The sequence below is a fragment of the Motacilla alba genome, chromosome 1A, assembly GCF_015832195.1.
Source record: "Motacilla alba alba isolate MOTALB_02 chromosome 1A, Motacilla_alba_V1.0_pri, whole genome shotgun sequence".
Lineage (NCBI taxonomy): Eukaryota > Metazoa > Chordata > Aves > Passeriformes > Motacillidae > Motacilla > Motacilla alba.
In genome coordinates, this window is record NC_052031.1 from 21,116,126 (window position 1) to 21,129,293 (window position 13,168).

General features: G+C 35.6%; 1 protein-coding gene across 3 annotated transcripts in view; it reads left to right on the forward strand.

The window, feature by feature from the left end:
• POT1 (protection of telomeres 1) overlaps positions 1–12,959 on the forward strand; it is a 61,047-nt gene extending 48,088 nt beyond the window's left edge. Inside the window, exons 14-21 of one of the 3 annotated variants that reach the window (XM_038153406.1) lie at positions 110–154; positions 566–722; positions 2,009–2,214; positions 3,476–3,611; positions 6,182–6,276; positions 7,709–7,800; positions 9,933–10,038; positions 10,807–11,032. In XM_038153406.1, coding sequence (XP_038009334.1) covers positions 110–154; positions 566–722; positions 2,009–2,214; positions 3,476–3,611; positions 6,182–6,276; positions 7,709–7,800; positions 9,933–10,038; positions 10,807–10,937 — 968 coding nt within the window. In that variant the 3' untranslated portion in view covers positions 10,938–11,032. The other 2 variants (XM_038153408.1, XM_038153409.1) reach the window with 2 other exon arrangements.
• Positions 12,960–13,168: the final 209 nt, after the last annotated feature.

Sequence of the window (13,168 nt, forward strand, 5' to 3'; positions counted from 1 at the left end):
TGTGTGTCTGTCTATCTACCTGTCTAACTATGTACCTGTTTGAATGTGTCCGCATGATAGAAAAGAAAAGAAGGAAGGAAAATAATTAGGAAATTCTTCTTTGTTTTAGATCTTGAATTGCACTTACAGAGATGTCAGCAGTTATCTGTTACAGGTAGGTAACATTTTGACCTTAAGATGAATTTTAATTTTGCTGAAGAACAAAGGTAGTTTTGAAACCTTATCTTACAGGTTTTTATAGGAAGAGCTGTTCTAAGAGTATAAATTCCAAGAGTATAAATGCATGTATGTTGTACTGGGTTTATTTGTTGTTTAAAGGAATAGAGCATATTTTATATTGTACTTTCATTTGGTTTTTGTACATGTTGTGTTTCTGTACCCTGAAGTACACCATGCTCCTGTAGCCTGATGTGATTTATCTTACAGATTGATAAAACTGCAGCTGAGAAGAAAAGTTGGAAATTAGGAAATACATACCTGCAATTGCCATTTCTGATATTATAGATATTATGGTGGTTAACAGTATGCATGGTGCTTTTTCATCTCTCTGTGTATTGTTTTCCAGTATTAACAGATCATCAGGATTTGAGTAACACAGAACTGAAAACCATAACAAACAGCACAGCTCCTCAACAGTATCGCATTAGAGCAAAGCTGAGAACTTACAAACCCCAAAAGCTCCATCAGTCTGTTAAACTTCATTGCCCCAAATGCAACTCTTTGTAAGTGTTTTGCCCAGTATAAGTAACTAGGAATTGCTCTGTATGTTTTGGGATGGCTAGATTTTGAGTGTGTTTTCAACTTTTTTGTGTAAGATAAGCTGAATGTAAATTTGTATCATTTTGTGCAAAGATTTGAAAATCACTGATAATAAGTAGGAAGTTTTTAAATCATTAGATGAGTTCCATTTACAGAATCCTTTGAGTGCTTTCAAAACAATAATTTCTCTTTATTTGCAAATGCAGCAGTACAGTTTTTTCCATACCATAGTTGTTTGGTAGTATCTTAAGTGTTTCTTTATTGCAGTTTTAAAATAGGCTATGCAAAGAGTTATAATAGTCTCCAAATGGATTAATAAAATATCTTTGACGAAAGTGCATCTTCCAGATAAGGCATCTTTTCTGGATCAAAAAATAGCAGGGAAATCACACAATGTCAGACCATTCCCTTGGGTCCTGTCACTGGTCAATACTGAGAAGAGATCAGTGCCTGTCTATTCTCTCCCCTCAGGAGGAGGTTGTAGACTGTGATGAGGTCTCCCCTCAGTCTCCTCCAGACTTACCAGACCAAGGGACCTCAGCTGCTCCTTACATGGCTTCCCCTCAAGGCACTTCACCATCTTTGTTGCCCTGCTTTGGATACTCTCAGAGCCCTTTTACAACCTAATTGATTCTGTAATATTTGTATAATTTGGGTGGCCTGCATTATTGCTTCTCTGTGTATGACAAGTGGAAATGCATGAATGGTGCACTCCAGCGGGACAGGATAGAAGCTGTGTGCTGCAGAGTTGTAGATTTTCCCTCGACAGTACTTATGTGAAGCTGTCCTGGTCCTGTCCTTTTTTTCTTTTTTTTTCTCCTTCAGTTTATAGAAAGTCAAACAGACTAAGACATAAAACTTGAACAAATTACATAAGTTTTTGTAGTCTTTTCACTCTAATGATGTGGTATGCAGTTTGTGGCCCTTTTAAGGCCCAACTGAAATCACATAAAGCTGATAGATTTGGTTTTCCATGGATTTTCATTTGTGAGGGATGTAGCCACTAGGCTGACTCTGCTCCTAGGTAAGTTAGCATATTACTTAGCATATTTATTAACATGGAAAATCATAATACACTATACAACTGTTAATGTTTAAACTAATAAAACAATTATAACCTTTTTCCTGTATGTCCCTAGACTCTCATGACTATATTCTAATATTTATTTGGAGTACTGTCATCCTTGTTGGTAGATTGCCTAAGGAGAAGCTGTAAGAACATACTTACTCAATTTGGAAATGGTTTTAGGCAAGAAGTTCCAGATAGAGATGACTTTGACTTCATTTTACGTGGCTCTGCCAGTACTGCTCCAAACCCGGAATTACACAATACGTCGTGGTATGAATCTGTAACATGGACTACACAAGAGCAGAAACAGAGGGAAATAGCCATCCATTTTGTGAAGCATGATGAAATGCTTCAGCATCCTGAAGACACCCTGATTATGATAGAAGGTAAGGTAAATTGCAAATACACCAATTCTTACAGTGCTGTGTCCACTCTGTGTATGTACAAAGTAAAGATGTGTTGAAGTTGTGTTCAGGAAGTTGTGTAAATAGTGATGATCATAAAAGTATCTTCAAAGAGAAGAAAAACTGAGCTGGAACTCTAAGTAAGTGTTGTGCAAACCCGAGATTGTAGTCTGTAAAGGTCTTATAAGCTGCTTCTGTCTGTTTTAAAACTGCCAATATTGTTTATCACTGATTATGCTAAAATAATTACCTGAATAAGTTTGTTTTTTTGCTGTCTTTGCTTACTTGTTTTTCGGTTCTGATTTTAAAACTTGCCAAGTCTTCTAAACAAGCCTATTTTTAGTATTGATGTAGAAAGTTTTGAAAGGCTTCTGGTAATACAAGCCTCCAATTAAATTTGTCAGCCTCTGGATGTCAGTGTTGTTTCAGATTAATAGAGCTTCTCTCAGTGGTTTTTTTTGGTTTCGTGTGGTTTTTATCAGATTTCCTCAGAAAAGAGAAATAGCCACTGACCTTTAAACAAAGCAATTTAGCAAGAATACCATTGAGGAATTTTTATATAGTAAAAATAATAAATTGCATATAGCACAATTCAGAGTTCAAAACAGAGCCTTCAATTGTGCTCAAGTAGGAATGTGAATAACCAAATGTAAGTCAGGTGGTCCTTTGTGTGAGGGTCAGTGACAAAGCCCCTTTTTTTCTGCTTTCTTTTATAATGAATTAGTTCTGATTGCTACTTTATTTCTGACATGTTCCCAACTGACTTCAATCTAACCCTTTCTTTTGGGAAAAAAAAATCTATTTCTTCTGTGTTTTCCTAGAACAGCTGAGCAATACAACTCAGTAAATCTATTTTCAGATATTAAAGTGTGAGCAACTAAGTAAGTCTGTGTGTGTATACATGCATATAAAAGGTCAGTTTGGTTGCTTTGATTTTTTCCTAAGAAAATGGCTAGTAAAATTATAGGAGTAATTATATGAAAGTGATGTTAACTAAGAACAACCTCTTGGCTACAGTGTTAGCTATGAGGAATATATTAAGGCATCTGCTTTGATAAATGTCCGTCTTTGTTTCTTAATGGAGTCTGTTGTTGAGTGACAGTGAGAAGGTATTGGACTCTTTTTTTGAGTTTTTGGTAGTGGATATCAATTATTATTGAAGGTGCTGAAGTCAGCTGAGTAAATTGTTCAGTTTATTTCTGATTACTGTTTAAGAAACCATGGGTTTTTTGGTTTTTAATAGGTGGAACACTAAAAGAAATCTGGAAGCTTACAAAAAGATTCAAGTGTGTTATTCCTGTGAGATCCACAGAAGATGATCTTGAATTACTAGATCTTTCAGCTCCTTTTCTTCTAAAAGGGAATATAAAATATTATGGGTAGGTTAAAAGTATTTGTTGCTATTTCACTAGTTGCTCTAATAGATAGCATTTTCTTCAGTAATTCAGACTGCAGTGTCTGAAGGGATAACTCACCCAAAGATTCTCTGTAAAATACATAACAGGATCCACAGTACTGACATCAGGGATGAAATGCCTGATCATCTGATAACTGTTGTCAAAGGACTGACTGCAGTTTGGCTCTTGATCTATAAATCTTACCCAGCACTCCATTTCAGTCTTGTCTGTGGTGCGTGGGAAAGGCATTGTGCTGTAGAAATGGAAATGCACATGCAGTGCAAAGTACCTAAATACCTTTCTAGTCCAGATCTTCTATTTTCTGGTCTCATTTAGACTGAAGTCAAAACATATGTTGTTTTTAAAACTGTATAAAACTGAGGGGTTTATATATACATACACATATATATATATATATACATGCACACAATATTTACATAGAGATCCAGAAAATCATTTCAGCCTGTCAATCTACAACTCATTCTCTCTCTTAGTGTTGGGAAAGCTTGAGGTTTGGAAGTAATAAGGGATTTTGGGCAGCCTTTCCTTACCATTTGTAACTTACTGTGATCCACAGCACTGCAAAGTGCCTTACCTGTTGGTGGCTGCCATTCACTGCAGAGATGACTTTAACAGGTTTCTGAATTCCACAGTTGCAAAGCTGTGGAATGCAGTACTCACACCTAGCTCTGATATGTGTGATGTGCCATGCAGTGCCATGTTCCTGCTCAGTGAGAGAGCTGTCAGCAGTGTGCTCCCCCAGTGCCCAGCAGCATGCAGCTGCTGAGCTCAGAAATACCAATCTCCTCCATGTAAACTACTGAGTCCTCTCTCTCAGCAGTTCAGGCAGGGCACCATGCAGTGGGGCACTATGCTAGGTCTGCAGGCAGTAAAAACATGTCTTTGCAGAAATATTCCATGTTTCCTGTGAACCCTAAAGTTTTCCTTAAGGAGCCACCCATAAAATGAATACAGATAATTGTTTTTCTCTGTCATATATAGTTTTGACCTTTACAGATATTGCTGTCTACAATGTCTACAGCTTTTTTTTTTTTTTTTTTTTTTTTTAATAAAGGCAGTGTATGGGTACTCCTACTGGGACAGGATCTTCAGCAATACAAAGTATTTCTGCTTGTACTTTCATAATCCATGTCCATATATTTCCCTAGCTGTACATAACTCACCTTCAGATGTTGTTCTCTTTGCAAGTGGTTGGACTAGAAAAGTGAATGGTTTATAAGATATTTAGAAAGGCAGCTCACAAATATGCTGACATTTCAGAGCCATGTTTCATGCACATTTTTATCAGTGGCATATATTTAGCAAAGTCTAGAAAAGATTCTGTATGAAAGAATGAATGATGTGTGTGTATTTGCATGTATATTCATTTATATATAAAAATAAACATAGACACACTGAATATAAAAAGCAAAATTCACAGTTAAGTTAGTTTATTGGAGTTTGAGTAGGTTTTTTTAAAGGAAAAAAGTGACTTGACTATAGCACTTAAGCAGAAGCAATTTTATTGATTTTTTATGACATGCTTTGCATATAATTCTAAAAGATAATAAATATTTATTTCAAGTTCTAACTGTAATATACTAATATGGAAGCTTAATTTGGAACAAATAGTTTTGTTCTGTAATTTCATTCCTTGAGGTAAATGGGAGCAACTTTGAAAATTAGCTTACTGTGTCACATGTAAAATTTATAATAATTGATGTAAATAGACACAAATAGGAATAAAAAAGATCATTTTAGCAAATCTTAGTTAGTATTCTCAACATAGGCAAAGCCAAATTTCTCCTGTAACTCTGTAATGGGTTTAGAGTGTGCTACAAGTTCAGATTCATTACTACTTTTACAAAGTGAGAAGTAGTGGCATATGAACATATGTTTAGCAATGTAGTGATCTTAGAATCATAGAATGGTTTGGGTTGAAAGGGGCCTCTCATGATCACCTAGTCCAACCCCCTGCTTTGGTCACAGACACCTTGCACTGTAGCAGGTTGCTCAGCTCCATTCAGTCTCTTCTTGGACACTTCCAGGTATAGGGAATCCACAGTGTTTCTGGACAGCCTGTTCCAGTACCTCAGCTCCTCCATTGTGAAGTGATTCTTCTTTCTGCACAAGCTACATCTACCCTCTTACAGTTTAAAAATGTTGCTCTGTGTTCTTCACTACAGGCCCTGGTTAAAAGTCTCTCTCTGTCATTCTCATAAGCTCCTTTTATATATGAAGAAGCCTCTGTTTTCCAGGCTGAGGAACCCCTGCTTTCTCAGCTTCAATGTACAGTTTTATTTGTGTCTAATCACTGAAGTAGTCTTCTAGATTTATTTCTCCTCATGGATAGTTCTAAAACAGCATTAAGGGTTGTGTTGTGCTCTAAAGCTGGTGTGTCTGGTAATGTAGTTACTTCAAGCAGCAATAGAAATACTGCTGCACTTCCACTGTGTAAGAAAAATCTGAGTTTTGGTTTTTTCTGTGCAGAGCACTGCTAGTACAAATACATCAGTACTTGGTTAGTCTCAATATCTTGTTTTAAATGCTAGGTGCAAGCAGTGTTCAACTCCAAAGCCCATGAAGAATCTAAGTTCCATTGCAGCAGAACAGCAACCATCATGGGAACCAGCTGAAATAGCACAAGGTTAGCTGACATGATGCTGTCCTGAAATACTTCTGTGCCTTGATTCTGAAGGGTTGATGTGAAATGGTTTGATTTGCAGTTCTGGGTTGCAGTTTTGTACAGAAAGCATGTAATTATGGTCGTGTTGAATGTGGTGCTGCAAAATTCATTCACCTTTTACCAGCTGAAGTAACATAGTTACTTTTGGAACTATTGCAGTATGAATTAAAAGATTTAATATGTTGACTAGTTTCTTCTACCATTGGTATCAGTAGTAACACTTAGTATAGTGCAGGTGTCAAGAATTTTTTATTGTAGATGTTACCTTTAAACTGTACATCCTTGCAGAAGTTATTCTTGCTTTTCCTTTTGTAGATGCTGTTTTTCTGACCTGAACTAAAGACAGTCTTATTTAATGGCTCATGCAAGTTAGACTTTTATCTTCTGTAAACTTCATGTTCAAGAGAGTCAGCAAGAAATAATACTCAAATGAAAGGAATTATTCCACAACAATTATGTGTATTCTGTGTTTCATGTGTTTCTTGCATTAAAATGATGGAAGTGGAGTTTAAAACTTTACAACACATTAAAGAAAAAGAATATTTGCATGTTTATCAATTCATGTTCTGACATATTAAGTTGGAATATCTAGCAGTATATAAGTTTGGTAAACACTTTCTAAAAGAATAAAGCTATTTGAGCAATACAGTGGTTTTCTTAAATAAACTTTCATAATTGTATCCTGTTAAATAATTGTAAAGTCATATTTAACTGGCAATGCTTGAGATTTAATTCTCAAAATGAAAACAATATTAATTAATGCTTCCTGACAGTTACACTATTTTATGCAAATTTTTATTTTATCAGCTGTATTTTGAGGCTAGGTTATAAACCTGCAAGTCTGTCAGATCAGTTGAACATAAAATGACTACCAGTTTAAGTAGGTCTACCCAGAAAAGACTGATGCAGAGCAAGAATACTTTCAGAACTGCCAACAAAGTTTTTTTCTGAACAAGCCTGGTAGCTTTTTTTTACATCATATCAAATAAACTGTTTTCCTCAGAAGATAGTTTTTAGGTGGAATTAAGAGCACCTCTCCTTTAATCTTCCATGGATAAAAGAACGCAGGAAAGGAGGATCCTACTGAGGTTGGATCTAAGATCCAAGCAAATATTAGCTTTTTTGTTCACTAGCATGGGAATAAGTACTTTAAAATCTTCGTGTTTTTATAGGCTCATCTATTAAAGTGTTTCTAGGAAAATCACAGTGTGGCCCCAAGAGATAAATTACATTTTGCTGTCAGACAGCAGAGCCTCTATGTTTTGGTCTGTTAATTTGTACTTCTAATGACAGTATTTAAAGTCAGTTACAATTAAAAAAGGGATATTGTCAGCTTGAGTTGTTCTAGTTTGCCTTGCATAGTCTTGCAGAGAAATATAATTTTTTTCTTCAGTTTTAGGTATTGAACTGCTCCAGTATGTTTTTATTATGAAGTTTACACTGGTTGATGAAACAGGATCACTAAATGCATACCTTTTTGATTATGTAAGTAAATTTAGGTAAAGGTAGACTCTACAGATGATGAAAGTTTGGATTTTATTTGTTTTTAAAATGGCAAATGTATGTGCACAAATACTCATTCTATGTTACCTGCACTGTGTTTGGAAATAATTACAATATTATAAGTTAATACTGTACAGAGTATAGAATGTTAAAGCATAAAGACAAAACTGAAGCTTGAAGATAGATTATTTTGTATTTCCATAAACTTTTATGTATTCCTGTGGCTGAATTTCTCTTTTACTGGCAATGTAAAATTTTGCAGCCGACTGCTGTGTGAATGATAGGAATGTTTCAGGGTTTATGCAGCTAACTTCTGCATCAGTGTAAAATCTTTAAAATCTCATTGCCTCTTTTTTTAACTCTCAGTAGAATCTCTCCATTGATTTTTTTTTTTTGTTTGTTTAACATGATCATGAGGTAAGGAGGCCCTCTTTCCCTAGGCAGCTACATCTGTACAGATATTTATCTTGGATTTCAGAAGCAGTGTACTCAGCTACTTTACTAACCTTAGAATTAACCTATCTTCAGTTTTCTCTGAAGCAAATTACACCTATTCCTGCTACCTGAGACACCAAAGACTGGTTTTCCTGTCATGGCAATGTGGGTGTGACAAAATGGGGCTGGAAGAGAATTTAGTGGGACTTTTTTCTGCACAGTAGTGTTGTTTAATGTGTATATATCTGCACATTTTCAACCATTATATTAAATTACTTTGACTGTGACTTTAAAGAGAATACTCTTCCTTGTTTAATTTTAATACTGTAAGTAAAAATTATATCAGGAAAAAACGTGTTCTTTCTTAAAATACATGGTGTTTTAACAACAAAGGAGATCAAAGACTACAATCCCCATTTCAGCCAGTCATCTTTTCCTTCTACTGTCCTTTTTCCTTTTTATATCAAGAAAAATAAAACTGCAAAATCAAGTTGGGGAAAAAGATTTAAACCATCTCTTGATGCAGAATTCCAAAAATTTTTGCTTCAAGGTGGCTCACTTTCTTAGCAGATACTGCTCAGTGCTACAGTTTAGCTGCAGGAAAATACCTACAGTTTCTTCTGAAGTGCCAGCTGCTCTCATTCCTGCTGGTGGTACTTCAAAGACAAGGCAAGAGTTTCTAAGCCTAAACTCGAGTCCTTCAGCACCACCTGAGAAGGAGCTGGGCTGCTTTGAAGTGCAGCTTTACATTAGCTTCCCGTTGCTCTTCCATAAGGAGACAGTGCTTTTCTTTCCTCTCCTCCATACAGGAAAAGTCAGTGAAGGAAAAAAAAGGAGAAAGTTCTATAGCCAGAAAAAGACTGAAGAGAGAGAAGAGAAAGTTATCTGTGTCAGTTTTGCTGCTGGATTATCCACTAACTTCTGATCATTGCCATTAAACATGTCATACAAAAATTATACAGAGGCAGATTATTCTGTATTTGTGTCTTTTAACAATAATGAGAAATTACTACCAAAAACCTTAGTTCACTGTGAGAAGTTATAAGATGATGAGCCTTTAGAGATCCAAAATCAGGTAACCAACTTGGAAGGAATAAACTTGGAGTTTTTTCAGTCATGCTTAATGTATGTAGTTTAATAATGGACAGAAAATATTTAGTTAACATTTTAATGTTTCATTTATTATTTTCTGTCTCCATTCAGAAGCATACCCCACAGTATAAGCCTTTTTTCCATAGTTTCTAAAACTGCCAGCAAATGAAACTCACACTAAGAGAATTCCACAAATACAAAGCCAGATTGCAGAGCCCCTTGTTTTCAAGTGATTTTGTTCGTCTCAAGATGTGAAGGACTGTTGAAGGGGACTGGCCATCCTCTCTGGCCCTAACATTGTCTGGTTATGGAGGTTCATGAGGAATATCTGCCAGTTACATACAGAGACTGACATGTGTGCTTTCTGGGTGGCTCTAGTCCCTAAACACTCAGGTGTACTGAAAAAAAGAGCATTAATTTTTTCAGACAGCTTGGGTTTTTTCTGTGTCCAAACAGGTCTTTGAAATAATACTATTTTTCTGCTGTGTTACCTGATTTTAAATTCCTAAAAGAACATGCAATCAAGGTTCTGGCTAATGATTCTTTACAGCTCTTTCAACACCTCATATTCTTCTGTTCTCTTTCAGGAGAAGTTTTTCCAAATTCCTGCTTCTGAAATCTTAACTAATAATCTTCTTCAGCAAAAGATGCAGATGACCATGAATGCACTCTGTCCTCCAGGAAGAAAATTAGGTCAGTTTGCTGTTATTTTTTACAGGGGGGTGGGAAGGGAAGCAGTTTTTCAATCTGCTATTGCATATGAGAAGTCTTAGATTTCTAACTTAGGCACAGGCAAAACTCAGTACAGGAAAATGCTGCAGCCTGAAAGCAGGGTTCATGGTAATTTGTTCTGAAGCTTGTCTTTTATATTAACTCTGCCTTTGAGAAAGAAAATAAATGGTTCATTAAATTCTCATGTAGCATACAGTGGTGTGTGAATACAGCCATGCCTGTGCAGCCACTACCATGCCATCTGTATTCATATGAAAGTTAACCAGAACACCCTCATACTGAATGTCACAGCATGTTAGGGGAAATGGAAAGGAAATTCAGTGGATGGCACATGCTTTGGGTGATACCCTACTTTTGATTGCCCATGCTGACTTAGAGCACCCCTTGCAATGGGAAATATCCGTGGTAATGGAGCAATGCTTAATCCAAATCCATTTCCAGAGATTTATGTGCAGTGTGTGTGTTGTGGCAGAAAGTAGCTCTGCCTAAACTACACATGTCCAAGGCAGAGGGATGTGTGATGCAGCTCCAGCCTCCAGAGCATACTCCAAGTACATGGCTGTCAGTGACCACTGCAATCACCCTGGAGTCTTTGCCATACTTAAAAAAGTTGTCCTGTAATAAAGATTGTAAAGAATTTTCCCATTGAGACACGTGGAGATGAAATTTTATTACTGGAAAGTCTTTACATACATGTATTTTATACTGTGGTTCAACTACTGGGTCCAGGTGTTTTTTGGAGTGCTGGTGCAGGGAGGACAAATCTTGGAAGACTGTCACTGAACACCATTTCAGATCTTGTGGGAAAGTTAAAGGATACCAACTGGAATTTCAAAGTTAACAATTTTTCTTCATATTAACTATTGTATACATTTAGATATCCTGGTTAATATCTTGCTCAAGTTATACTTGCCTCCTATAAAAATTAGAAATGAATATTGAACAGTAATTTGGCTTTTGTTGGTAGGTGACTTGCCGTGGCTGGAATGCTTCATCAAGTCCTATAATGTCAGAGATGCAATGAAAAATCAAGTTTATTACCAAATTTTTGACACCACAGTTGCTGAAGATGTTGTATAGTCATGTGTTGCTAATTGGAAGTAATCCAGTAAGAATCAGTTTCTGTGGGGGGCTGGGATCAGAGACTGTATTAAAAAAATTATCTTTGTTCTGTTCTTAGGAATTCAACTTTTTTATGAATTTTTAGTTTATGTATGAATGGGAATGGAAATTATACTTTGATATGTTTGCTATTTTCCTGGCACACAACTTTGTGATCTAAGGGCAAGTGGAGCTTTTCACTGGAAGCTGCTTGGCTGAGGTTGATGGAAGCAATCTACTTTCCATCTATCCTTCAAAAAGGCAGTGATGAGGTTACTCTTAATTTGTGAATTTTACTCAGAAAAATGTAGTCAGGATGATGCTGTGTGTTCATTTTTGTATTAAATTACATCCACAGAGGCAGAGATACAGAGCTCTTTTGTAAACTCAGACTACTTTGTGCAAGCCAGTATTACTGTTCTGTTTGGTGGGGAGGTTGGTTTTTAGAGACTTCTTTGATTTTGTACTGATATGTACATTTAGACAAACTCCTCCTGTTAGTAGCACTCAGGTAACTGCTACATGTACCAGTCACTCTAGATTGTGATGGTGACCATGTAGTGATTATCAATAAAATTAAAGTCAACCATGAAAGTAAGGTAAAATTGTAAAGTGAATATTGAATTTGGTAGATGGTAATGATTCTGGGGTGGCCTTGTTGGGTACCAAAGTTTGTTAACATGTTTGTTAGCTGGGTCTGTATTTTCAAAGGCTTGATCTGCCTTTTCCATCTTACATAATCAGATTGTGTGCCTAAATTGGGAGATACAGAACTGATCTAGTGCTATCATAGACTGAAAATTCTGCTGGACTAGAAAACTATGTGATGGTTTTACTTGGCATTCAGAAGTCTCTAGGGACAAGCTCAAGACATGTTTCTCTAAGGATAATTAATGTAGAAATCCCTGTCAAATCAAATGCTTTCCATCAGAGCAAAATTACTTAGTATTTACAGCAGCTGTTTTTAAAGAATTTCAGAAGCAAGATGCAATATTTGTAAGTAGATTATTATTTTTATAGTAGATGACATTTTATTTTTTTCATTTTTGAGGGCTGTTTAATAGAGTATGCAATTTGTCTTAAAATTTCATCATATATCCTCCGGTAATTTTCTTGTACTGTAAAAATTACACTGAGTTTATATGTCATAACCCAGGATATTATTCTTTATTGATCTGTGTATGGGGACAACCAATATTAAAAGTGCTGAGTGCATGTTTCCTTTAAAAATTTCTAAAAAATAAAAATATTTCGGAATTGAACCAGCAGTTTATCAGAGTCTACTGACTTCAGAATGTTTTCTTGAATTTTTGCATAAATGCATCAACAGAAAGTAATTACAACAAATGAATATTATTTAGACACTGTCCATACCCAAATGTTTTCACAAGTTAGAAGTTAAAGTGAAGGGAGTCTTCTTTGCTTTATTTTTATATAGGGTGTGAAAATGTGAATTTCTATTTTTAGATTTGTGTTAATAACTGTGAAAGATATTGATATTGTACATTTTTTCTAGACACATCTTCATAAAGGAATAAATAAAAAGACGTTTTGAACTTCAGTGTAAAATAAATCATGTTGATCACATGCCTTGTCTGAGATCCCTGCCTAAAAACTCTACATAAGCATGACATTATTTTTTTACTATTTAATATTGTGTTAAAATGTTTAATAAAGTTTTCTCCAAATAATGAGGTTTTTCTTGTATTTGACTTTCATTTCAATTTCATAACTGTGAAAACTTTGTCATCAGTAGCCTTCATCCAACATAATGCTCCAAATGAATGTACAGTTTGTTGGATTAAAATGTATATGTTTCTGGTTTTAAATATAATGTATAGAAATAAAATAATAACTGTATATTTGTTCATACTAAGGGTCACTGTATAGAAAGGAATTACTGGACAGACATCTTAAAATGGCTTTCATTGGCAGCCTTTGTATGGAGCAGTGGAAGTCACTGGGGTGTGGGACTTGGACCTTAGTTACC